Below are 24,367 nucleotides of genomic sequence, written 5' to 3' on the forward strand. Positions count from 1 at the left end.
ATGGGATAAATGACAGAATGAACTGAGAAATGAGAGAAAGAATTTAAGCTTTCAAAATAGGATAGGAATTAAATGGTACTGTAGCATAAACTGGGAGAGTCCTACAGCTTTGCAGATCTCACAGCATAAAGAACATCCGTGACAACTCTAAATTTTGTCAAAAGCTGAACCAACAGTAATTTTCAGGTGCCTTTGAATTTTTCATACTGAATAGCAGAAGCTATCTTCAGATGCATGCACTGATGAAAGAAAACCAAGAAAGAAGCAAGAGTGCTTGGCAGCTTCCTAAGGCTTCTTTGCAAAATCAAAGTGTTAGGCACATGTGGGAATCTCTCAGTGAACAGCCATGAGTGATTTGATTAGTACAGGTTCAAATGCCAACTTTCCTATGCTATCACAGCAGCCTAAAGCAAATCAAATGCAGTCATTCCCCAGTGCTGCCAATTTCACCCATTTACTTCTCACCGGCTAACTTTTGCAAATTGAACTTTACTGTTGTTACCTTGGTTCTCAGATTTCCAGCCATTAGTTCTGTAAAACTCTAGAAAGTCTCACTTGATTTAGTTAGCTGAAATACTTAATAAAATGGAACTGTATTTGCTGAATCTATTTATTTATTTATTTGGCCTTCGAGCTCAACCAATAAAATAGCTGCACATTTTACACAGAATACATATAACTTGTATAGAGCAAAATAAAACCACCAGACACCTCATATTCACAGCACTTTCTAGGCTTTGCTCTCCCCATCTCTAGTTTTCACAATGGGAGCCTGTTTTATAAAAAACAATTGAACTATTAAGGCTACAATGGTAACACAATTTACTGTTGTGTGAGAACATTTATCTTAATATATCTAGAGATCTGAGTAATACATCTTGTATCTGACAGAAGTCTGAATGTAGGCAGTGCTCCAGCATGAAAGATATGGCCAACAAAGAGAGTATGAAGAAAAAGAAATCAAGGAATTAAGGTTGGCTCTTTGGGGCATTGCTTACTTAGCCAAGGGAAGATCTGGAAGTGGGTAGTATTAACCTTGGAACACTCCACTAGAATTACACCTAAAACTGGAGATCAGAAAACTGTTCACAGAACATATTTATTCAGGGCCAGATTTCTGATAACCATTGCTCCAGTTTAGAAACCCGTTCCTTCACAAGTCCTACTACTGACTTAAGTGGAAGTACTAATAAAGTTAAGGTACTATTCATTGTGAATAAGTCTATTGCAATCTGGCACTCAATGACGTTAACATCTTTTTTTTTTCCAGTTCATTCATTATTTACAAATAGATACAGATTTTATTAATTTGATAAGTATTATTTAGTGAATGGCCTTTACAAACATTTTCAGCCAACAGATTGCTCATAAATTATGTGTCATGATTATTACTTGGATCATTTACTATTCCTAATTGATTACTTATGTTGTGATTGATCACCTAAGACATTGCCTATGTGACAGAAGTTGCCCCAGTTTAACAACATAGATCTAGCTAAATGGATCCAAACCCATACTTTAACCCATATTTAAATCAGTTTATCTTAATCTGGTAATTTTCAAATGAGAATTAAATAAGTTTAAACATGGAATAAACTGACGTTGCGTGTCTACATTGGGAGTTTGAACCTGTTTAATTAGATTGATTTAAAATTGTTTAAACTGGTGGGACTTTTCTCATATAGACAAGGCCTAAGTCATATGGTAGTGATTCCTGCTCCCTGACTGGCTACCTCAAAGCTACCAGTATGGCCACACAAATGTATCTGGTGTGCTCAGGCAAATACATATTTGCAAATAAATACTTGCTAGCACAAGTTTTCATGAGAAGCTAATAAGAGGGGCTGAGTATCCCATCAGTGTGAAACTGCAGGGTTTTTTTTTTTCTTCCAAACAAATACTGATGAACACTGCAATAAATAGGACTATCCATATTTAGACTGACAACAGTCATTCAAAAACAAAGTAGATGTAATTTCCTGGCTGTTTAGATCACAGATTTGTAAAAGGAAGAAAACTCTAGCAAGCCTTCTTTGTAATATATTACAGCTTTATCAGTAATTGCATTGGCACATCATGTATTGAAATTAGAACAGGCTATTATCTACATTCTGTGTTTTAATTAAAAGGGAAGACAAATTCTTTACTGCACCTGTACATTATAGAAAGCATTCAGTTGCCAATTAAGAAAGAGACAGATGGAGATAGGTAAGGTATGTAAAACCTAATTTTACAGCATACTCTCCTTCCTAAGCAATTTCAGTTCATCTGAGGGAAAATACATCTTCAGTGATGAAATCTACAATCTAAAAAAGAAAACCCAATTGTACGGCCATTACACAGATAATGTCCTGAGATGATGAGCAGCAACCATTGTGGGTAAAATCTACCCCTGTGCAGAGGGCCCGCACAAGCGGGATGCACCATTTAAGTCCTAATGAAGCCCTATTTTGAGGATGGATTGCCTTCATGCTGGCCCTCTGCACAGGGGTAAATTTCACCTTCTGAATTAAAGTTCCATACTGTTTAGGCTAAATTCAGGATTAGTGATGTTTAGGAATAGAGCACAACAGAACCTGTACCAATAGCAAAGGTGCAAAAAAAAAAATGGCATGGCAGCTGAGAAAGCATGCAACATGGTAGAAGCAGATGTTGGGCTTTACAGCAAGAGTAGTGTCTAAGGGACTTGCAGAGGCCGAGCAGGTTTTAGCTTCAACGAAAGGGGGTATAATTTGTTAAGGCACACCCAGAGCTGGTGCAAAGGATGGTTTGGCAAAGTCAAACCTGCCCTCTTTAGGGGAACATATGGCGCTGCAAAGTACCCATTCATGGCAGTAAGCACATTCTGCAGAGTCCAAACAACCTCCATTAAAGATATGTTTTCAAAGATGATGGGGACAAGTGCCTCTGACTATGTATTGAAATAAAAAAGGTGGTATCCATTACATTGCAACATCCATGCTACTCATTGTAACCATAGCTTTGCTATAGTCCCTTTGCTTAGTTTGTCACGAGCACCCTGTCTAAATATTTGTATTTTGCTGATATTCCTCTATAATGAAATGGTATGCCACATGCAGTTTTTAGGAATGATGCTAAGAGAATTTAACAGGATTTGAGTTAATTTAGTGCTCATAAAAGTGAGGAACCCAAAGCATTTGGTTCCATTGCTTCCTAGCACAGCTGTACCAAATGCATCTCATCTCTGCCTACAGCAGCCTCTCTTGAGCAGTGTATGCCATTTGTGCTGAATTGTGACAAATGGTTTTGTAGTTTTGCTATGTGCACAAACAACGAACACTACAGATAGCTCCCCAGGGCCAGTCTGCTCCTGATCGAATTCACCATTTACAAAGCAACAGGTAGAGCATCCTCTGCAAATGGAGGAGGGGAAAAACTGGTAAATCTGGAAGGTTAGGAAGGGGGAGATCAGAAGGGAAATGCCATGTCTGCCATACTGTGTCTCTGCCCCTGGGATCCCATAAAAGATCCTTCTCTCTAGCTCTGAGAGGATTTACTTCCATGGTACTTTGAGGGCCGGACTGAGGTAGAGCCAGGGACCCACCCACTACTATCAACCGCATCATCCTTGCTGACCCCTTATCCAAGTGGAACTCCATGTACTGTAGTTTGAATCAGTATAGATTCCTGCTAGATCCCCTCTGTGAGTACTACTACAGGGGTTCTCTGTGAAAGCTCTGTTACCTAAGCATCATCGTAGTGAACAACACCTCCTCTGCAGGACTAGGGCTTCCCTTTGTGAATCGCTGGGATTCATGGGGTTGGGATACTTCACCTCTGCCAGTTCCCCAACTCTCTTCCTTCATGAGGATGATCTGGTAAATTCTGCAAGGTTAGTCATGGAGAGTTTTCAGGTTACCTCTCTGTGTAATGACAAGGGATTTTTACTCCCATCTGGAAAGATTTGTTTTTCTAGCTGATCTAGATGTAATCATACATGATGGACTATAAACTCTGCATTGATGTTTAATATTTTCCTGCACTCAACTGACCTTTTCTTTTTTTTCCCCTCCTCTTTTTGAAATCAAACAGCTGACAAGGTCAATGATGACTTCTATTCCAAACGCCGACACCTTGCAGAACTGGCTGCCAAGGGAAGCCTGCCACTGCACCCAGTGCGCAGAGAGGAAGACAGAACGTACACGCCTGACAATGGCACGACCAGACAGAATGGGCAGAAATCCAAAGTCTCAAAGATGCACACACACCCCTTAGCTTACAACTCCAACTTCAAAACCTGGGACCCCAGTGTCCAGTCCCTCCGACGGCAGACATATGCAAACAAGGGGAAGCACAGCACAGGAGAACCAGCAGCAAGTGACCCACTGACAACTCGGAACCAGCACTATCTGCCCCCACAGCCATATTTCATAACCAACAGCAAGACAGAAGTGACTGTTTGAGATTGCTTTTGAGAAAAAAAGATCCCTTAAAAACAAAAACACACACATAAATAACTGAAAGAGGCAAAAAAAAAAAAATGATATCAAGAAAGAAAGGAACTTCCACTTGGACATTCCTGCTATGAAGCCAATTGTAAGGCAAAGAGTGGGTTAATACCATTCAGCAATACACTGAAGGTTGAATTAGAAACACCATTTGTATTTCACACTGGAAAACAAACCCTTGTGACTAATTTTTTTTTACTTGAAACTGAAATCCATGATGAGAAGTAGCACAATCTAGAGAAACTTTATGTCTGCTTAAACCATTTACACTATGTTCCTGCCTTGAGACAGAGAGCCAGTGAGAGAGAACAATATACTGTAATACATTGTTTTGGTCAGGAATTTTGTATAAATTCTAATAATAATAATCACTAGACCTGTGAAAACCCAAGTGCAAATAACTTGGTACCAGCCCTAACATTATTGTACTTTCATGCCATCACTATATGAAGCGCAAAAAAACCCCACAACCCAATAAAATAAAAAAAAGACAAAAGACTCTTTCATGTGAATCCAACGAAGACTGTTACAATTAAAAGCATATGGAAACTTTCTGGCTGGCAGAGAGTCCAGAAGGACAACAACAAACACAACAAACTTTTATTTTAGTTTATTTTTGGTTTCGTTCTAAAGTTTTTTGAACCTCCAAAATAAGAGACATATCAGATGACAGAATGTGGGGTGAGGGGTGCGGGAAGGCGGGGGCAGGGTCAGAAAACCACTCCCCCTCAGTCCTGTTTTCCAGGCAGAAGGTAACAACTCTCACTTTGCGGACTGTCAAGACTTTTTCTTCACCTGAATGTTTTGCCTATATTCAACTGCTTCGGACTGAAAATAAATAAGCGTGGGTGGTGCCTTTACTGTATTGCTATTGTTCAATGACAGTCTTGTTTCTCAAAGTGAAACCCGTGTTCTTTTAAGCTTATTTCCTCATGTTTTATTAAAGTATTAGAAGGGTTCCACCCCCATCAGCCTCTCTGCCCTCTTCTGTTGTCAAGAATGAAAATTCATGTTTCACCTCCGTGTAGTGGTTGCAAGGTCAGGAATATTTAGTTAGCCCCTCATTCCCTATGGTAAACCATAATTTTCCTACCTAAAATCCCCTATAGTCTTTCATTCTGTATTTGCTTTTAGGCACAGTAGTTCTCCTTCAAAGTTCAATTAAATGTTACATGGCATATTGTCTTTTCTCGTTCGCTTTCTGTTAGTGGTGTGCCCCCTCTTGGTGGGCTATTTGATAAAGGGGACTACTGCACTAGCCTCAGGCATCACAAGGGTCTGGGTTTAAAATCAGACTCATGGTCTCGTCTTACCATGGTTCTGATGACTTGGATACATTTTTCATATCAATAAAACCACTCCAGAATTTGGCACAGTTAGCAGCCTGGCAGTCCTGGAATGGTAAAATGTGTGCACATCAGCAGTGAAGTGAATAATTGTTGTGAGACTAAGACTGTGTGGCAACAGCCTGACACACCAGGCAGTGCAATCTGTATTTCACTTTCAGCATGCACTAAAATCCCTTCCCTCCCAAAAAAGAAGTCATTTGGCCAAGTCATAAACTAACCATCCCAATACAATTTATATTGTCACTGGCTGTCAATTCTCTTGAAGATTAGTTTCATAATGTATCAGAACATGATTGGCTCCATGAGTCTGAGAACCGTATGCTGTAAAGTGAATCAAAAGTGGGATTTCTTAACTGTATTCAGCTGATTCAGGCAGTATTTCTTCTTAGATTTTTGCAAGGATGCAAGAGCAGAGAAGTTTTAAAGAGGCTAACGTAACAGGACAGATCACTAATCCAGCCATCTCAGAACTGATTTGCATCCTGACAATATAGGCATCACTCTATAAGTGTGCTTCTAAATTGTATAATCATCTATTTTAAGCCTATGAGAAGTAGACAAAGCCTATGGACTAATCCTTTGCACACACTCCAAGTTCTCCAGTATCTCACTTCATTCCTTTAACCTTTATTGCCTTCACAACTGGCTAACTTAATTTGACCCTTTATGGAATGTTGCTGTTAATCCATATGCTTTAGATACACACTTCAGCTGCACTCTTATCCACACAGATTTTTGTGTAACTTGAGCATATTTTATGTGGAAATATTTTAGTAACTGTATGTTCGGTAAGTAAACCCGTGTTAATACTTGTTAACAACTACAGAGTTTATGATACCAATAATACTTCCTATGATAAAATGTTTGTTTGTTTTTTAAGAATGTTTATTTGTAAACATATGTATTCACTATATTAATATGAATTTCTTACCTGGCAATAAAACTGATTCTATGTGAATCCGATTTGCTGGCTCATTCATAAACTTCTATCACTGGGCCAACTCCTGAGTTCCTCATTCAGCTTTTAAAAAGTCTTTACAAACTCCCTCTGAAGCCAATGGGTCTTGCCTGAGCAGAACTGAGGAGTTGTGCCTTTATTATTTGTATCATGCAGGAAGAAAGTTCTCTTGCAAATGCAGGCTGTCTCTTATCTGTGGTCAGTATGCACTTTGCTAGCATTTGAACACTGCACACCTGATTAATTATTTTAAAGTTTTGGGAGAAAAAAATTAAAGACACATAAGGGCCAAATCCTGCTCTTTGAAATGCATGGGAATTTTGCCATGGAACTCAATGGGACTGCAGGGTCCGATTCATATAGTGTGCACTGGGGTGATTGTAGATGTAACACTTCAACTTTTATGCAGGAGTTATCAATTACAGAAGAAACATTACATTATGGCTCTGTAATATAGTGATTCACTTGGAACAGAAATAGCCTTTGATGGGCCTCACTACAGCTGATAATGGCCCATACACCTGAGAGTAAACAAAAATGTCAGCTGGGGAAAACCAAAGTATTTAGTTAGCTTCCAAGTTAATCTTCAGTATCATGCAATGGTGTGGTCTGGTATTTAAAACAAAGCACTAGAAGTCAGATCTGGGTTCAAGTCCAGCTAGTGCCACTGACTTGCTTTCTGACCTTGGGCAAGTCACTTAAACAATAACTACTCAATTATGGTTCCTAAGAGGCTGTGACATGTTGGGTAGGGAAGAAAATCCATCACCATAGCCATGGTGTATGGAGGACTTATCAGTCTGAAAGGCATAATGGATGACATCCTCTTTTGCGCCCTTTTATACCGTGTAAAATGAAATGGGCCCTAAAAGCTCCATATCAGGCCAGAGGAGGATTCCCACAGCTCAGGCATAATGGAGACAGCCATAAGGGTTCCCTCTGAGGACCCCCTCACAAGATCTGGTGTAAGGGTCTGGAGGGACATGCTAAGGGTAAGGCCACAGCACACAGCATTAAGGAGATTCCGGGCAGTAATGTGGGCCCTGGAGCAGCCCAGGGAGCCTGGTGTAACCTAGACAGAGATTCCTGTGAATCACAGAATCATAGAAATGTAGAACTGGAAGGGACATAACTAGGTCAGCTAGTCCAGTCCCCAGCAGGACTAAGTATTATCTAGACCATCCCTGACCAGCCCTGTTTGTCTAACCTCTTCTTAAAAACCTCCAATGATGGAAATTCCACAACCTCCCTAGGCAATTTGTTCCAGTGCTTAACTACCTTGACAGGAAGTTTTTCCTAATGTCTACCTTCAACCTCCCTTGCTGCAATTTAAAACCACTACTTCTCGTCCTGTCCTCAGTGGTTAAGGAGAACAATTTATCACCCTCCCCTTCATAACAACCTTTTATGTACTTGAAGACGTATCATGTCCCCCTCTCAGTCTTCTCTTCTCCAGACTAAGGGCTTGGCTATACTTGCAGATGTAGAGCGCTGGGAGTTAAACCAGCCTTCGGAGACAGCAGCAGGGAAAGCGCTGCCGTGTGTTTACACTGTCAGCTGCAAGTGCAGTGGTGTGGCCACATTAGCAGCTCTTGCAACGCCACAGAGAGTAGTGCATTGTGGTAGCTATCCCAGTGTGCAAGTGGCTGCAGCATGCTTTTCAAATGGGGGGATGGGGTGGAGTGTGACAGGGAGCGTGTGGTGTATATGTGGGGGGAGAGACCGTACGTTTTGGGGGGCAGAGAGTGTGTCAGCATGCTGTCTTGTAAGTTACTAGCCCACACTGATGTCCACTCCACCATGTATTCACTACTATTGTTACCTCTGATAGCTAGATTAAAGCTAGTGTGGGTATGCCTACCTGCACTACAATCACATTCATTTGGATAGCTCAGTGGTTTGAGCATTGGCCTGCTAAACCCAGGGTTGTGAGTTCAATCGTTGAGGGGGCCATTTGGGATCTGGGGCAAAAATTGGGGATTGGTCCTGCTTTGAGCAGGGGGTTGGACTAGATGATCTCCTGAGGTCTCTTTCAACCCTATTATTCTATGATTTTCTGTATAAACATACCCTTAGCTGTGCTGGAGCTGTTCAGCTAGTAAAAACTAACAGACTTATTTTTATCACTGAAGTCAACTGATCTTGCTCGGATTACATTGAACGAGACTATTTATTGAATGTGAGGATGCCATTATTCATTCTCACTCTCCAGCAAACAGCTATCATGTAAAAAAAAGCATCACAACCATGTACACTCATGCATCTATTCAGCCCTCTTTGGGTTATTTTATAATTTAAATAAGACCACTACTTAAATAGACTTCTTCCTTAAAATTACCATGGGCATACATTCTGCCCTGGGGCAGTATAAGAACTGACTCTGAATCAACGCATCTGGAAACATGCAGCTGTTATTCAAGGAAGTGGGTGAAAACTGTTAAAAAAATCCTCACTTATACTTTTGCCATTTAAAACTCTTGTAGTTATGTATTAATTGTTAAGTTCATAGAAATTAGAGGGAAATCAATATTTGTTTGAAGGATTCTATATATTAACTCACAGCCATGACTGAATATTAATATGTGTGTTGTACAACTACAAATAAACTGTTTATTCTCCTGAAAAGACACCATGTGACAGAGTAAAATACAAGGACCTATGCATAGGCTGTATTTTGCCTGGAAAGTAACCAGCCTCAAAGCAGAATGTTTTCCTTCTCCTCCAACCTGCTCTGCTCAGTTTTGCTTCTCTTTCCTTTTTCCTCTAAAAGAATAAGTACAAACTTGGTATTCTCCTTCCCCCCTGTTAACTGAGTCTGCAACATGCCACATTTCTGATCCACCTTCTCAAATTCTTTCTCCAGCGTCTTTTATCCATTCTGCTGCTTGAACTTCCCTCTGTTCAGTCCCTGAGCTATTGTGATCCTTAGCTTCCCCTTAGCCTCTGAAGCATCTGTGTAACTACTCACCTGCATGTTTCACCTTTGTGCATTTAGACTTCTGTTGCTTAATGTTGTATTAGTGTTAAATGTAATTTTATACATTTTCACCAAAATAACTGCTCTTGTAGATTTCTTATTTGATAACCAACAATATTTATAATGGACCTGCCACAAATATTTCATATAAAATGCAATTCAAATAATTTCTGCAGAACAATTCTCTCTTACAGGCCCAGGTAGTAATTCAACTCACATGTGAACTTCCCATTATTTCCGGTTCATTTGTTTAGCGTTGGGTTGTTGCTGAAGCTGTGTGCTAGCCGCTCTCTCTTCTCCCCCCCCCCCCTTGGAATAATATGCTTTTCAAACTAGATTAGAGAAATGGAAAGAAAATCTTCTTTCATGTTAATAAAATTATGGAAGGCACATTTTTTATTGTAAATGCCAGCTATGCTTTGCTTTCTGCCACATTCTTAAAGTCATATAGGAAGGATCTGGTTAAAAGAATAGCTTTAAAATCCATGATTTTTAGAAGGGTCATTCTTTCTACTGTCAGATTTTTAAATCCCAACCAGGACTACTCGGAGACATTCAACCAGACGGTGTTACACGTACAAAAAACCCCAAACAACCAACAACAAAATCACCCAGAGTTATAATTGTGACATGTAGTTTTGTCATTTATCATCCCCCTCCCCTTAAATTTCCTCCTGGACTGTAGAATACAGATTTATTTAACAATAATATTTAAAACAGTTTTGTGGGTAAGGGATAAAGTCCTTCCCTTTTTTCCCTCTTCAGAGGCATAAAATATACAGAATCCCAATTCTATATTCAGGAGATAATGTAGCATTTGCTCTGGTTAATGTCTATGGAATATACATGTACTGGCTGAGCACTGTTTCAACTGTAGGACCCTGATGCATGCTAAGCCCGGGGTTCCCAGCCACAGCTATGCACCTCTCTCTTTACCCTAATTATAATCCTCCATTGCACTCCTGTTCACCACCATTTGCCTCCCATGCACAACTAGAGCAGATCAAGTCTCCTTGCAGGTTAGAGCACACACAGCTGAATGAGTGGTACAGGCACTGCCTGGCACAGCTGAAAGCTTAGAAATTAACTATCAGACCTAGGGACAGAGCCATATAGTATGAGTTAAGAGAGTGCACTGCCTGAGCTGCAGTGACTGGAAGTAGTATGTCTGCAAGAAGCAGGACTCAGAATAATGCCTCTGTGTGCACTGGACAATCACATTCACCTTTAGGACAGCTGTAACTGGCAGATCCTCCCAGTAATTGTGGGGAATGTGATGGACTGGGCCAAAGCCATGCCTCAGAACTGCACAGACATAATCCCTTTCTGTATGTTCAGGTCCACTGCCATTTTTAGCAGCTCCCTCACTGTGCCCAGAGCACACACCATTTCAGCTGCCTTCTACAGAGAAATGTTGCTGGCAAGGGTCCTCATTTGCTCTTTTCCTCCCACTGAAGTTGTCTGTGCCTTTGAGACGCTCTCAGAGAGTTGAGGTCCCAACCCAGCAGTATCACCTAGTGTTGGTGGCCTGTCTGTTGGCTGTGTTGCCCAGAGGCCAGAGTCCATTGGCCAGGGGTAGGGGAATCTGGGCCCTCCCTACTCCAGTGGGTTCAAACCCAGGGCCCTACTAATAATAGTTCAAATATGTGACCTAGGGCCCGGTGCCCTTACACCTCCCATATTGCAAATAGCAATGATGGCAGCAGTCGGTCCCAGTGCTGAGGGTCTGTATTGACAAATTTCCTCAGCATGACTTTCAGGGTCTCATTGAACCAATCCACCAGCCCATCCATCTGTGCATGATAGACAGATGTCTTCAGGGATTTGATCCTCAGCAGTTTGCACAGTTCCTGCCTCAATTTGGATGAGACATTGGATTCCTATCAGTCAATATTTCCCTCAGTATTCCGACCCTCACGAAGACCTTCATAAGTTCCTTTGCTAGGATGGGTGCCTTCATCCTGCATAGAGGGATGGCTTCAAGGGACTCCATTGCATAGTCTGCTAGCGTTAGTATATAATGGTACCCTGATGTGCTCTTCTCAAGCGGACCCACTAAATCCATTCCTACCCATTCGAAGGGCATGCCCATCACTGGGAGCAGAAACAGAAGGGCCTTTGGCATCCCTTTGGAGCATGAGGCACAGAAGTTGCACATCTCTTTGTGGATACCCATCCAGAAGAATCTAAGGACCACTCTTTCCAGTGTCCTTTCTCTCCTTAAGTTCCCAGGCCCTGGCACCAAGTGGGCTAGGTGTAGCAGGTTCTGGCAGAACTTCCTGGCTACCAGCAGTTGTCACCATATTTTTGCGTCTGGGGGCCTCTCATCACCCAGCAAAGCCACTCATTCTGAAGTGCAAAGTGGGGTCACTACTTTGCCCATTGGGTTTCGCCCAACTCCCCATTGGAGACAGCTACTCGCTCCCAGGTGCAGCTCAGCATCTGGCTCTCCTATTGTTCCCATACAAAGTCTTCATGTTCTGGTAGCCAATAGTGGTTTACTGCCTTGAGTGCCTGCTGGATTGGTGTTCCTGGATGGCACTGTCTTCCACTGTGTTGTGGCCCATAAGCCCGCTCATTTTTTGATCTGGGTTGGTTTTTGTGAGTGTCCCGCTCTACTGCTTGAGGAGCTCCCCAAATCACTTACAGTCCTGCCCTAATATGACTGGGTAGACCAGTGTGACTGCTAAGCTGACTTGACAAGTCTCCATTTAGCCTCCTACCCTCAGCTGCACTTTTGTTGAAGGGCAGAGTCACACATCCCTGTGGATGCACTGGAGGTGGATCGGAGCACCTGACATGTTGGGGGATTCTACCAAGCTTGCCCATACAGTGGTTTGGTTACACCCATAGTTTACCAGGTTAATCACTTCAGCTCCATTGACCCATACCAGCAGCAGCATCTAAGCCAGATCCCTCTTACAGGCTCTGGTGTCTGCTGTCCATGCCTGCCTGTAGCCACAGTCCATAAAGAGGCAATCCCACCTAAAATGCCTTTTCTGCCCACACTTAAAGCAGCTTCGCTTTGGGGTCGCGGTCAGCTGGTTCACTTGAGGCCACGGGGCCTCCTGGTGAGGCATATACCTGCCTAGGCTACCCCGGTCCCTTCCGCCTCCACTTCTGGGTCCCATCCTCAGGGCAGAAGCAACCCAAAGGGGACAGCTGGTTCAGCCACCATCGACTTCCCCTCCTATCATGGCCCTCACTTGGGGAAAGCGTTCTTGTTCTGGGGTCCCCATCTTTGGTGTCAGTGAGGCTGGACTGTCGGCCACCACATAGTTCTCCATTATGCAAGCATTCCACCACCTGCTGAATCAGGTGTCTTGTTGTGCCTGATGCTGTGTTGCCAGTTCCTGGAGTAGCTGTTGCTGCTGCTGCTGGGCCACTTGTTGCTGCTGGATCGTGATCTCTTGTAGCAGCTGGCCTTGCTGTTGTTGCCTCTCCATTATCCATTTCAGTAACTTTTTTGTGTCCATGGCTTCTCTTGTGTCAGGTTAACTGTTACCCACTGTCCTTTTAACAGACCCTGGTCATTGCCTGCATTCTCCACCACATATCGGGGAGCTGAGGTCTGAACCCAGGAGTACTGCCCAGTGGCCAGAGTTGTGGCTGTGTCGCCCAGCGGCCAGAGCTCATGGCTCTCCCTACTCCAGCAGGTTCCAACCCAGAGCCCTTTGACTAATAGTTCAAATAGGTGGCCTGGGCAAGCGCCCTTATGCCTGTTCCCTGGGCCACTTGCTACTCTGGCTTCGGTTCTTTTATCCACTCCACTGGTCAGTTTCTGGATTCCCCCTGGAGTTCTTTCTGATGGCGCTCTGGAGGGTCTTCCTCTATCAGCCATGGCCCGTCGTTCCCTGCTTCCATGTAGTGATGGGTCTGTGGTGGCTTGGCAGTGGGGTCGGATCTCAGCTGCATAGAAGCCCGGTGGCTTCTCTGTGGGAGCTTGCAGCACATGACTGCTCCGTCCCCCAGACTGAACAGAGCTGCTCTCTTTTGAGCTCTGCCTCGAATGTGAGTATGCCCAGTAAGTGTGAGTGGGCAGGGCCTTCTGGGCCAGAGCTGCTCTTTAACCCTCAGTTTACCACTGCGGGACTCCTACACCCCATTGCTGATCCAATGCTGGCCCACAGAGGAAGTGCAACAGCTTGGATCCTGGTGTGATGCATGTGGGGATGATCTCCGAGCAGGCTGCTGTGAAGGTCTGTTTGTTGGAACTTTACAAGTTGTGCCTTTGTATCTGAAAGCATACCAGGATCATCATATCAATCCCTGGACCAAGACTAGAGCAAGCATAATTCAGCCCTTAGTCTGGAAAACAGTTGCCCAGAAAGGTTGGGAACCAAATGACTTTGCAATGACTTTCCTTTCCCTATTTATCACAGCCATGTATCACATTATGTAAGGATTGGAGAGGAGCCTGAAAAGTAAAACTCAGATCAAGATTTCAGCCCCCAAAACTTTAGTGGCTGTTTGGATCTAGTGTTTCTAATTGATCCACTACAGAGATAGACCATAAAAGTAAAGGCAAGAAGTTAAGACCCAGGTTTTAGCTCAGGGTAATTTCTAATAAATGTAAACCTAAACCTGGAATAAATGGCCTATTTATATGGGGTATAAGCAGAGTAAAGATAATTCAGACACCTCAGTCAGCATTTCACAACCACTAACTGTTGACTCTATTTTTCATTCTAACGAAATGTGTTAAGCTGAAAACTGTGGTGCATTCTTGCATAGCTGATGATTTAAATATAAGTTCCAAAGCAGAGCTCTGCAGAGAATCACTGATTAGAAGGAATGTCCAAAATATTCATGGCCATATACAACAATATACATGCTCAAGGGCAAACTCTCTCCTAAATCAGGCAGGCTCTGATCCTGCAAGGTGCCAAACAACTCCTGGAATATATGCAGTAAGCTCCACTGCCGAGAGTTCAACTCCAAGAAGGTGCTCAATCAGGGCTCACCAACTAAGGGAGCAGAATGGTAGCAGATGAGCAGAGAACCCAGCCTTCCAGAACACAGTAAAACAGTGACAGGGCACTTAGACAGTGAGCTCAGAAATGCTCCTTATTGTTGCTCCCAAAAGCAAGAATGTTTTTTCCCCTTTCCTCCCAGTTTCTCCACCTGCCATTGATCACAGCATGTATACAGGGAAACTAGAGGCCTGCGTATGCCCCATAATTGCCTACCCAGACCCATTTGGGGCCATAATGCATAGTCAGATATATTTCCTGAGGCTCAAGTCAATGCTATGGTGGCATTGTCTCTTGTGTTGTTCCTTCACTGACGTGTTGTGCACAGCCCTGTTTCTGAGCCTTTTTTCCCTCTCTTTCCCAGGACAACTCAGGGAGTATTTTGCCCCAAAAGATTGATATAATTTAGCTTAGTGCTAAAATTTATCTAGCAAAGTTAAAGAGAAATTAATTCCTTCTGTCGTTCTGTGATTTTAACAATATACTCAGTCTATTGTGTAAACAGTTTCTCCTCCTTTTGCACCTTGCCTGCTTTAGTCATCACTAGCTTCCTTTGCTTAGCAACATCACTCGCACTTAAATTCAAAGAGTGCATCACTTCATGTTAACAGGGGTTGACATTTCACTGGAAGATCTCATTTTCTGAACTTACACACAATATGCTGTGTGCATCCTTAGCAATAAATAAGGCTGGGAGCACAATAGAGCATCAAACAGCTGATGATTTCAAATCAAGAGAGCACAAGAGCATGTGAGAAACTGCTGCTGAGGTTCAGCTTAGTTTCCAGAACTGAACCAGGAAACAATCAAATGCCTGTTGCGTTGTCATTGGCATGATTATTTTATTACAAAAACAAAGCCTATCAAAAAGCAGGTGTGTAAAATGGTATTGGAAATAAGCTACTGTGCAGAAGCACATTCTTCTTTGTACCATATTTAGCTCCCAATCTCAGTTTCTCTCTCTGCTACTTTGGCTCATGCTAACATTTTAATCATAGTGGTTATTACAACTTGAGAGACATTTACTAATGTTAGTACATAAGAGCAGCCATACTGGGTCAAACCAAAGGTCCATCTAGCCCAGTATCCTGTTTTCCGACAGTGGCCCACGCCAGGTGCCCCGAAGGGAATGAACAGCACAGGCAATCATCCAGTGATCCATCCCTGTCGCCTTCTTCCCAGTAAATGCAATTCTCCAAGTTATTGTTCCGCAATGGGATAGACACTTTATGTGCTATTTACTCTTTCTTTAAGCAATAGAAGTGTGTGGGTTTTTTTCAATAAATAAAAGCTATCGTTATGTTCTTTCACAAGCCTGGGACTAGAGACTAGGATCCAGATTTTGTCTGGCCCAGAGCATGTCCTCGTAAGGGGAGGAATAGGACTCAATGATTTTTCCCTATCTTTGGGATGGTAAGGCAGAATGTAAGGACACAATCCTTTCCCCACTAACCCAGATGAGCCCAAAGCCCTAGCACCGCATAGTGGAGTTTATGTTGTATATTGTAAAATGCTGTCACAGGGCCACTCAGGTCCCCTTTATGAAGAGCCCCAGAGGGACTGGATGAGATTTCCAAAAGCATCTACAAAGTGTTGCCAGATCCCATTATATTAATCAGGCATTGCACAATACTAGATATCTTTTAATGCCCTGTCTCCCGGATTCATATGATTACATGAGAATCTCAGCAAGACCTCCAAATTATTTTTAATCTCATGATTTTTAAGACAACCTCAGGATTTTCTGGGTGGGACTCATGATTTTTGAATGCTTGGGATTGGCAATACTCCTGAAGGGTAACATTTTCAAAAACATCTAAGTGGTTTAGGAGGCTAAGTCCCATTTTCAAACTGATTTAGGCCCAGATTTGTAAAGGTTTGTAGACACCTAAAGATGTCGATAAATGCTTTGTGGGATTTCCAAAAGCATTCAGGCATCTAAATCCCAATGGGCACTTTTCAAAATCCGATTAGCCCCCTATCTGTCTCTTTAGGTGCCTACATATCTTTGTAAATCTGGCCCTAAACCCTAAGATATTGAAAATGGGACTGAAGCACTTTTGAAAATTTTACCCTAATATGTTACGAGAACAAGTCTCTTTGACTTCCAAGAGCACAGTCTGGCTGCAGGGATGGTCAAGTATCCTTTGAGACCGTAATATATTTCCACATTACTGCTATGGGGATGGCAATAAAAATAAATGATGGAAAGCAACTTGAGAGGCCCATTAAGGCAGACATAACTAAGGTTGCTGCTTACGCACAAATCTTTGTATACCTCTGCATCTACTTGTTACCCAGGTTTCTAGTAACCTCTTTGGGACAAATTTGTTCTTCTTTTCACTAATAGTGATTTATGGGGATATTTTGTTTTTAAAAGTGCATATGAAATGTGCACGGTTAACAGCACTAGAAACCAAAGCGCTCTGTTCATCCACAGAACCAACATCACAGAGGTAGAGGTAGAGGCAGCGCAAATTTCCTCATACTGCCCCTCCAATGTATCTCTTCCCTGATTTGGAGGGACAGCTTCTAGACTTAAGGGAACAGTTCAAACCTTGTGCCGCTCTGCTGAAACTGACCATGTAATGTCAACTGTGATTGTGGATGTGTATTTTATGATGTAGATATCTGACCACTAGCAATTGCTTCAAGACAGACAACCAACTCATTTCACATAGGCCCAACACGCAGGTGCTCAGTATTTTGGATCATTGCAGCCTTTGGCCAGGTTTGAAGTGGTTACTAAAGTGAAAAATTCCATCTCAGATTGTTATTCTAATCCCCTGAGCCAGCCAATCCCCAATTTCATTATTGTAGTGCAAGAGCTGAGTGAAGGAAGATTTTTGCCTTTTAAAGTTTTATTTAATTTACAAATTGAGTAAAACCTTTATATTGAGTTGATTTTGCTTTTATTTGTGTATGTTTTGTCCATTACATATATTTCTCAATTTGGTTCTTTGAGTTTCCCTCTCCCACTCTATAACCCCCTCCAGAAGCCAGCATATGTTCCTTCCATGTTCTCTTGCTAGATACTATGGAACAGTTTCTCTAGCTGAATTAGGGAATTAGTACAAGCCTTATTAATTCTGAGACAGATTCTGGCCCATCCCTTTGCAGAGAGCAAAGTAATACCAAGTGTTTTTGGCCCCATGCACCCTCCACCAGTTCCTTGTTAGTGCATAGAAGGTGGAGCATATCCCACAATCATTTAACACAGCACACTTAAGGGTGTAATACAAAGCACTACCTACTTGGCAGGGAGATGCATGAGACTGATGTATCAGGACCATAACAATCGTCAAAGAGCCACAGAAACTAGAGCTGCAACAGTACAGTTAGTTCCAGCTCCAAGATCTAGGACTTTCTGGGTATGTCTACACAGCAATTAAAAACCCGTGGCCAGTCCATGCCAGCTAACCCAGGCTTGCAGGGTGGGGCTAATGGGCTGTTTAACTGCGCTGTAGACATTCAGGCTTGGGCTGCAGCCCAAGACTCCGGGACCCTTCCACCTCACTGGGTCCTAGAGCCTGGGTTCCAGACTAAACCCAAACAGCTACATCACAATTAAACAGCCCCTTAGCCTGAGCCACACAAACTGGGGTCAGCTGGAACAGGCCAGTAGACACACACCTCTGATATCTAAGGCCTTGATCCTGTGGGATTTCTGCTGTTGACTTCAGTGGACAGAAAATGAGGCTCACACCCCAAGCAAAACTTTATTAGACTCCCTACAGTAGTTTGGGCAAGTTAAATTTATTTGGCTGGTTTGCAATTTAACAAGTAAGCCTTTAAGAAGGAGATGCAGCTACAGGTTTGTACATTCAAGCACAACCATCTTGGAATGCTAGTCACTGCTGATACTGCAGTGCAATAGAACAGTGGCTGCAGCATTGCCCTATGGAGGAAAATAATATCTTGGGGAAACATCCAGCCAATATCTCATCTGTCTCTTTCTGCTGGTTGTCATGCAGATGTTAGTTACCTTGACAGTTCATAATGAATAAGGAAGAATCTCACATTCTCAGGTGGCTTGCTTGGCACTGATGTTGGTATTCATAGCACTCTGTGAAAAAGCTACTACTGTGCACATTAGGATATTAGTGTCTTCATAATATCACTGTATTTTTCTTATGAACTACCAACACTACAGAGAATCCCTTTTATATAGGGTGAACAAATGTTTCAGGTTGGTTTTTAGGTGCCCAAATCCAAGTGAATTTCAATGAGATTTCCCCTAGGCTCCTTTGAAAATCCCAGCCTTCATCCTTAGTTTCTTTGGATTTTTGGTTAATGTTTGGCTGCTAATCTAGCAATATATATACACCTACACTTACTTGTAACATGCACTTCAGTAGTACCATTCCATAAACTTGATAGGTTTCAGACTAACAGCTGTGTTAGTCTGTATTCGCAAAAAGAAAAGGAGTACTTGTGGCACCTTAGAGACTAACCAATTTATTTGAGCATAAGCTTTCGTGAGCTACAGCATCCGATGAAGTGAGCTGTAGCTCACGAAAGCTTATGCTCAAATAAATTGGTTAGTCTCTAAGGTGCCACAAGTACTCCTTTTCTTTTTGATAAACTTGATATTCTATTATATACAAACTACACTATCAGGCATTAAGTAGATGGTCACCTACAATATGTAAATGTCTGAAAATTAAAACTAAATATAATAGATGTGCATTTAGTATGAACAAAGATTATAAAAATCTGGCATAACAGCCCTCATAATAATATTTTCAGTTTGCCAATGAATGCACATCCCATGCAGAAGGTTGGTAATACAATAATTTGACACGAAAAATACTACATGATTCACTACAAAACTTATTCTACTCCTTTTTAGAAAGGTTGCTTCTTTTCATAACAGGAAGAAGACACTCATGTACATAACCAAACAAATACCAAAAAACGGCTAAACGAAGGCAGTGTAAGGACAAGACAATTTTTATCAGGTCTTTATCCAGCCAGTATTCCATTCCCGTCCCGTTTAACATTACAGCCACAAGTACACCACCACACAAAGCTATGTAACAATGTACCACTGAGACGGCAACATAAGAAGATTCATTTAAGTGACTGTAGTGAAAGATGGAAACATTAGTTTATTGACACATGCCACGCAGGATGGGTCACAATTTCAGAAATACCTGTGCTAAATAACCACATGCTGATTCCCTTAAAATGTCATAGTACTCAATGGCCTCCAAAGCTGATAATTTCTTACCTGTCATTCAGTGATCACTGAAAAATGGGAGGAGGAGCTGTGCTTCATGCCCATACACACAAACGAGGAGACAAGTTGTTGGCAGCTTCCAGGAGCTTAGCCACAAGTGAAGATACCAACAGTAATAACGCTAAGGTTTCACTGAAAGGACAGATGAAGGAGCATAGTTACAAGAGCTTACTGAGGGAAAGTTAACTTTATTTCTTTCTCTGATCAGATTTTTTTGCTGATACCAGAATGGTGGTAATCCCACCATTACATGGATTGTCCAAAAATTCAGAATAGATCTTTAAAAACAAACAAACAAAAACACAACCCACAACCTCTAAGAGACAAAATGAAAATGCAGGTAAAACTAGACTAGGAAAATAGTTACAGACGTGATGCTGTTACTGTTAATAACTACTGAAATTTCACCACCTCTGCTAATTACCCCTTTGTCAGGTGTATAAAGGAACCACAAATACTGCTGTAATACACAGTGATTTTCTCCTTCGCAAGGATCATACTTCTCCAGAATCAATGACATATATGTTCGCTTACACTCACACTGTTAATATATACAAGTGAGAAGAGAACCAGTATTTTTAACAAGTGTGAAACAGCAGTTGAGACAGACAACACAACCTCCGCAGTGGGACGGATCCATATGTTACACAATGATACAAGCCAGAAAAACAATACAGAGTAGGGTTCCTCTTGGGTAAATCTTGTTTTAAAAAACTTCGGATTTAGACCAGATGAAAAAGCTAGGCTCAGGGAGAGAAAATGTATGGCAAATACTGACAGTGTAAGAGACTAGGAAAATGTTTTGAGCATATGAACTACATATTAAACCCTAACCTACATCTCTAATTAAGATGTTGAGAACAAAATTAATCAAGACACCAAAAGACATGGAGAAGAAATCCTTAAATTGCTTATACACCAATACTAGGAGTCTGAGTAATTAACAAGAGGAATTGGAATTGCTTATTTATGAGCATAAATTCAATGAAAAAAAATCAGCATTACTAAAACCTGGTGTTGTGCTGTTTGGAGTGGTACATGACCATGAGTGGCAACCTCAGGGCAGACTGTCAAGAAGCAGGGCAGAGACCCCAAACTGGTCGTTCTGTAATTAGATTTCACCAACCCACTAACAAGTGTGAGCTCCTAAAGCACTATAACAGTTTTACCATGGTGTGACAGACAGTCCTCCCTGGACATTTCAGTCCATCTTGCCACCCTGGAAAGCTGGACTTTGTGATATTTGGTGGCTACACACCAAAGATCACAAAATATTGAGGTTGCTCCCAGTCGCAAGAGACCAGTCACTTACCCCAGATCTCACACGAAAGACATCATTGATAGCCAATCCTGTAATAAACTAACTAAAGATTTATTAACTAAGAAAATAATGGAGAATAATTATTATGAGGTTAAAGCATGAAAACTTATATACACAAATGAATTACAGTCTATGGTTTTAAAAGGTAAGAAAGTTGTGGTAGTCTGTCTGCTCTGAATGTCTTTCAGGGCTGACCTGGGTTGACCTTGGGGATCTGTGCTTCTGTTTTCTAGCTCTGGCCCTGTCAGAGAGTCCAAACAGCAAAAGGGAGATGAAAAATTTTCTTGTCAGCTATTCTTATTTCCTTCTTCCAGAATTCAAGCTGATGGGACAAGCCCTTTTGCATGTAGCCTCTTCATCAGTATGAATGTGCAATTAAAGTCTTTGTGATGTCCCACTAAGCCTCATTTAGTTTTGATAGCTTTCTTGATAAGCAGGAGATGATCCCTCCTGACAGATTCACAGTTTCACAGCAAACACTTTTTAGTTACAAAGCAAAAACTTAAAGATATTATGAGTGAGATTAATGCATGCAGTAATTTACAAGCATTTCATAAAGTCTAAATACAAAACACATTGTTATAAATTCAATACCCATCTTAACCATACCAATATACAAGTGAAACAGTCTGGTTTCCAGCAATGAATTTGTCAGTGCTCAGCTGAGACCTAAAACCTTGGCGGGAGTCAGCACTTGGTCTGCCAACATCACGGAGGAGTCACATGACTGGAAGGTAAATCACTGGTTTTAACTTCAATCTGAGTGACATATCCTGGAGGTCTCAGGTTGCCAGTATTAAAACATTCCCCAGAATTCCTAAATATTATAGATGACAATTTCCTAACTCAGAAAGTGTTGCATCCAACATGGGGAAATTATATATTATATATCATCTTGACAGATACAGAGGAATTGATCACAGAACTAAAAATAAGGGATAGCTTAGGTTCAAGTGATCATGACATGACAATATTTGTTATATGCAAACAGGATAAAGTCCCAACCAGTAATATATATACTTAGTGCTTTAAAAGGGCCAGTTTCACAACCCTGAAAAAACAATTATGAGCCAAATTAGTTAGGACAAAAAAATGGAACAGAAAAATATGAAAGATAATTGAAAACTATTTAAGAATATATTACCAGCTCTCCAAAGAGCTACAATCTCACAAATGAGAAAGAAGACCATGCATGTTCAAAACCAACCTGGCCTAGATGGGAAGTATTTATCAAGTATATATTTTAAAAATATGTAATAAATGGCAGAAAGGGTCATTGTAAATGGCAAAGTATGAAGTTTGGAGAGGATGTGGCCAACAGGATCCTTCACATATTTGTGTTAGGTTTAATCTTATTTAGTTTATTAGCGATCTGTGAGAAGAACACAAGTTACTCTCCCATTCCCAAAGAAGATATGAAATGCAATATCCCATCCTTAAAATAGTAGAACTAGAGTGCTGTACTGTATAAAACTTTCAATAGTAACCTGTGAAGCTTTTAATACAATACTCAACCCTCCTCTAATATCCAGCTATTAGGCAACACCTACAAATGGTGTGAGATCACTTAGATCAAAAGCCTTTTGCGAGCAGTCTTTTATTTGCTTTTATTTCATCCTTCTGCCTACACACACACAGCTTTTTTACAATATTGATTAAAAAGGTATAAAGTGTTCACTCTGAGAAATTTACTGAATGACTAGACATTGTGAACCCTACACAATAGATTTGAAGACAAAGACTACGGATTGCAGAAAATTATTAAAACACCTTAAGTGTATATTGGCATTCTGAATCCATTCCCTCATTCTCAACCCCCTGAATACCATCATTCTGTTTTAAGGCATGTGGCCAAATGCTCTGTTCCAATTTTCAAAAAATGACTTAGGAGCACAAATCCCTTTGACTTTCAATGGGACTCATGCTATTAAGGTATTTAGGAAAATCCCAAACAAAAGGAGGAGCAGTGAGGGAACCAAACAGGATTGTTGAGTTCATCTGCCTGGTTCAGAGGGAGATGTTAAGCCACTTAGTAACCACTGAGGTAAAAGAATAGCTATACATAAGATTATTAAAGCACCTTTGCTGTCCATAACAATTCATAATTTTGCATCCTATGATATATAGCTCCTGTTTTCAATTTGCATGGAGCATCTAGTTTAAAGTGAGTGACTTTGTAAAATCCCAGATTTTTACATTTTGTACATGTGCCTGGTTGTAATATTTTCCAATGCACTTCTCATGGCCTGACAGTCTAGGAAACTGAAGTTCTCTATGTAGTTTCAGAACAGGTGTCAAATGGGCATGAACAGTGCAAATTTCACCACAGTGACTTATCAAAGTGCCTCAATGCTGCCTTGGCTGGACCACATCTAGGGCAGCTCTGTCTCTAAAACCATTTAATCTTTGGCCTCTCTGCTTACATTACCGACAAGTATGTTCATTCATGCTAAATGAGATATGTGTATTAATGTTAATACACATGTTAATGTGGACACCCGTCTACCATGAACTTGACTGCCAAACTTCTTTCATAGAGGCCACCACACAGCCATTACATGGTAATAAATTGTTATAATTAATCACTTACATTACAGTATCACTTAGAGGCCCCTTGTGCCAGGCACTCTAAAAAGGTGTAAGTAACAGTCACTTCCCAAAAGATCTTAATACTGCCTTGTCTATTTGGAGTGCATCTCCAATTTACAGATTTGGAACTGAGGAAGAGAGAGATTAAGTGATGTGCCCTGGTTTACTCTGTGGCAGAGTTAGAAATTGACACAGACCTCCTGAATCCTAACCCAGTGCCCTTCCTATAAGGCCATCCCTTCCTCTCATTTCATGGAATCACAATGCTCTAAAATAACTGACTCCTTCTCTACTGCTCTCTCTAGGGTTTTCTTCTTCCCTTTTTTTTTTTTTTTTTGTAATCGATGATCTTCAGAGATTCTAGATTTTCCTAATGGGAAGGGGCTGAATCTCATATGTCACTATAATAATTTGAGTACTTGGATTACTATACATGTGGGAATGTTATAATCAGAAATCCTGGGGAAGAACAATCAGAGAGCATCTGTG

General features: G+C 41.4%; 1 protein-coding gene across 2 annotated transcripts in view; it reads left to right on the forward strand.

Moving 5' to 3' along the window:
• SHISA9 (shisa family member 9) overlaps positions 1 to 6,667 on the forward strand; it is a 245,780-nt gene extending 239,113 nt beyond the window's left edge. For both annotated transcript variants that reach the window (XM_073362378.1, XM_073362377.1), the window contains one exon: positions 4,054 to 6,667. In XM_073362378.1, the coding sequence (XP_073218479.1) occupies positions 4,054 to 4,424 (371 nt within the window). In that variant the 3' untranslated portion in view covers positions 4,425 to 6,667. The remainder of the gene's footprint in view (positions 1 to 4,053) is intronic.
• Positions 6,668 to 24,367: the final 17,700 nt, after the last annotated feature.

Source organism: Lepidochelys kempii, chromosome 10, assembly GCF_965140265.1.
Source record: "Lepidochelys kempii isolate rLepKem1 chromosome 10, rLepKem1.hap2, whole genome shotgun sequence".
In the NCBI taxonomy this organism is placed as follows: Eukaryota; Metazoa; Chordata; order Testudines; family Cheloniidae; genus Lepidochelys; species Lepidochelys kempii.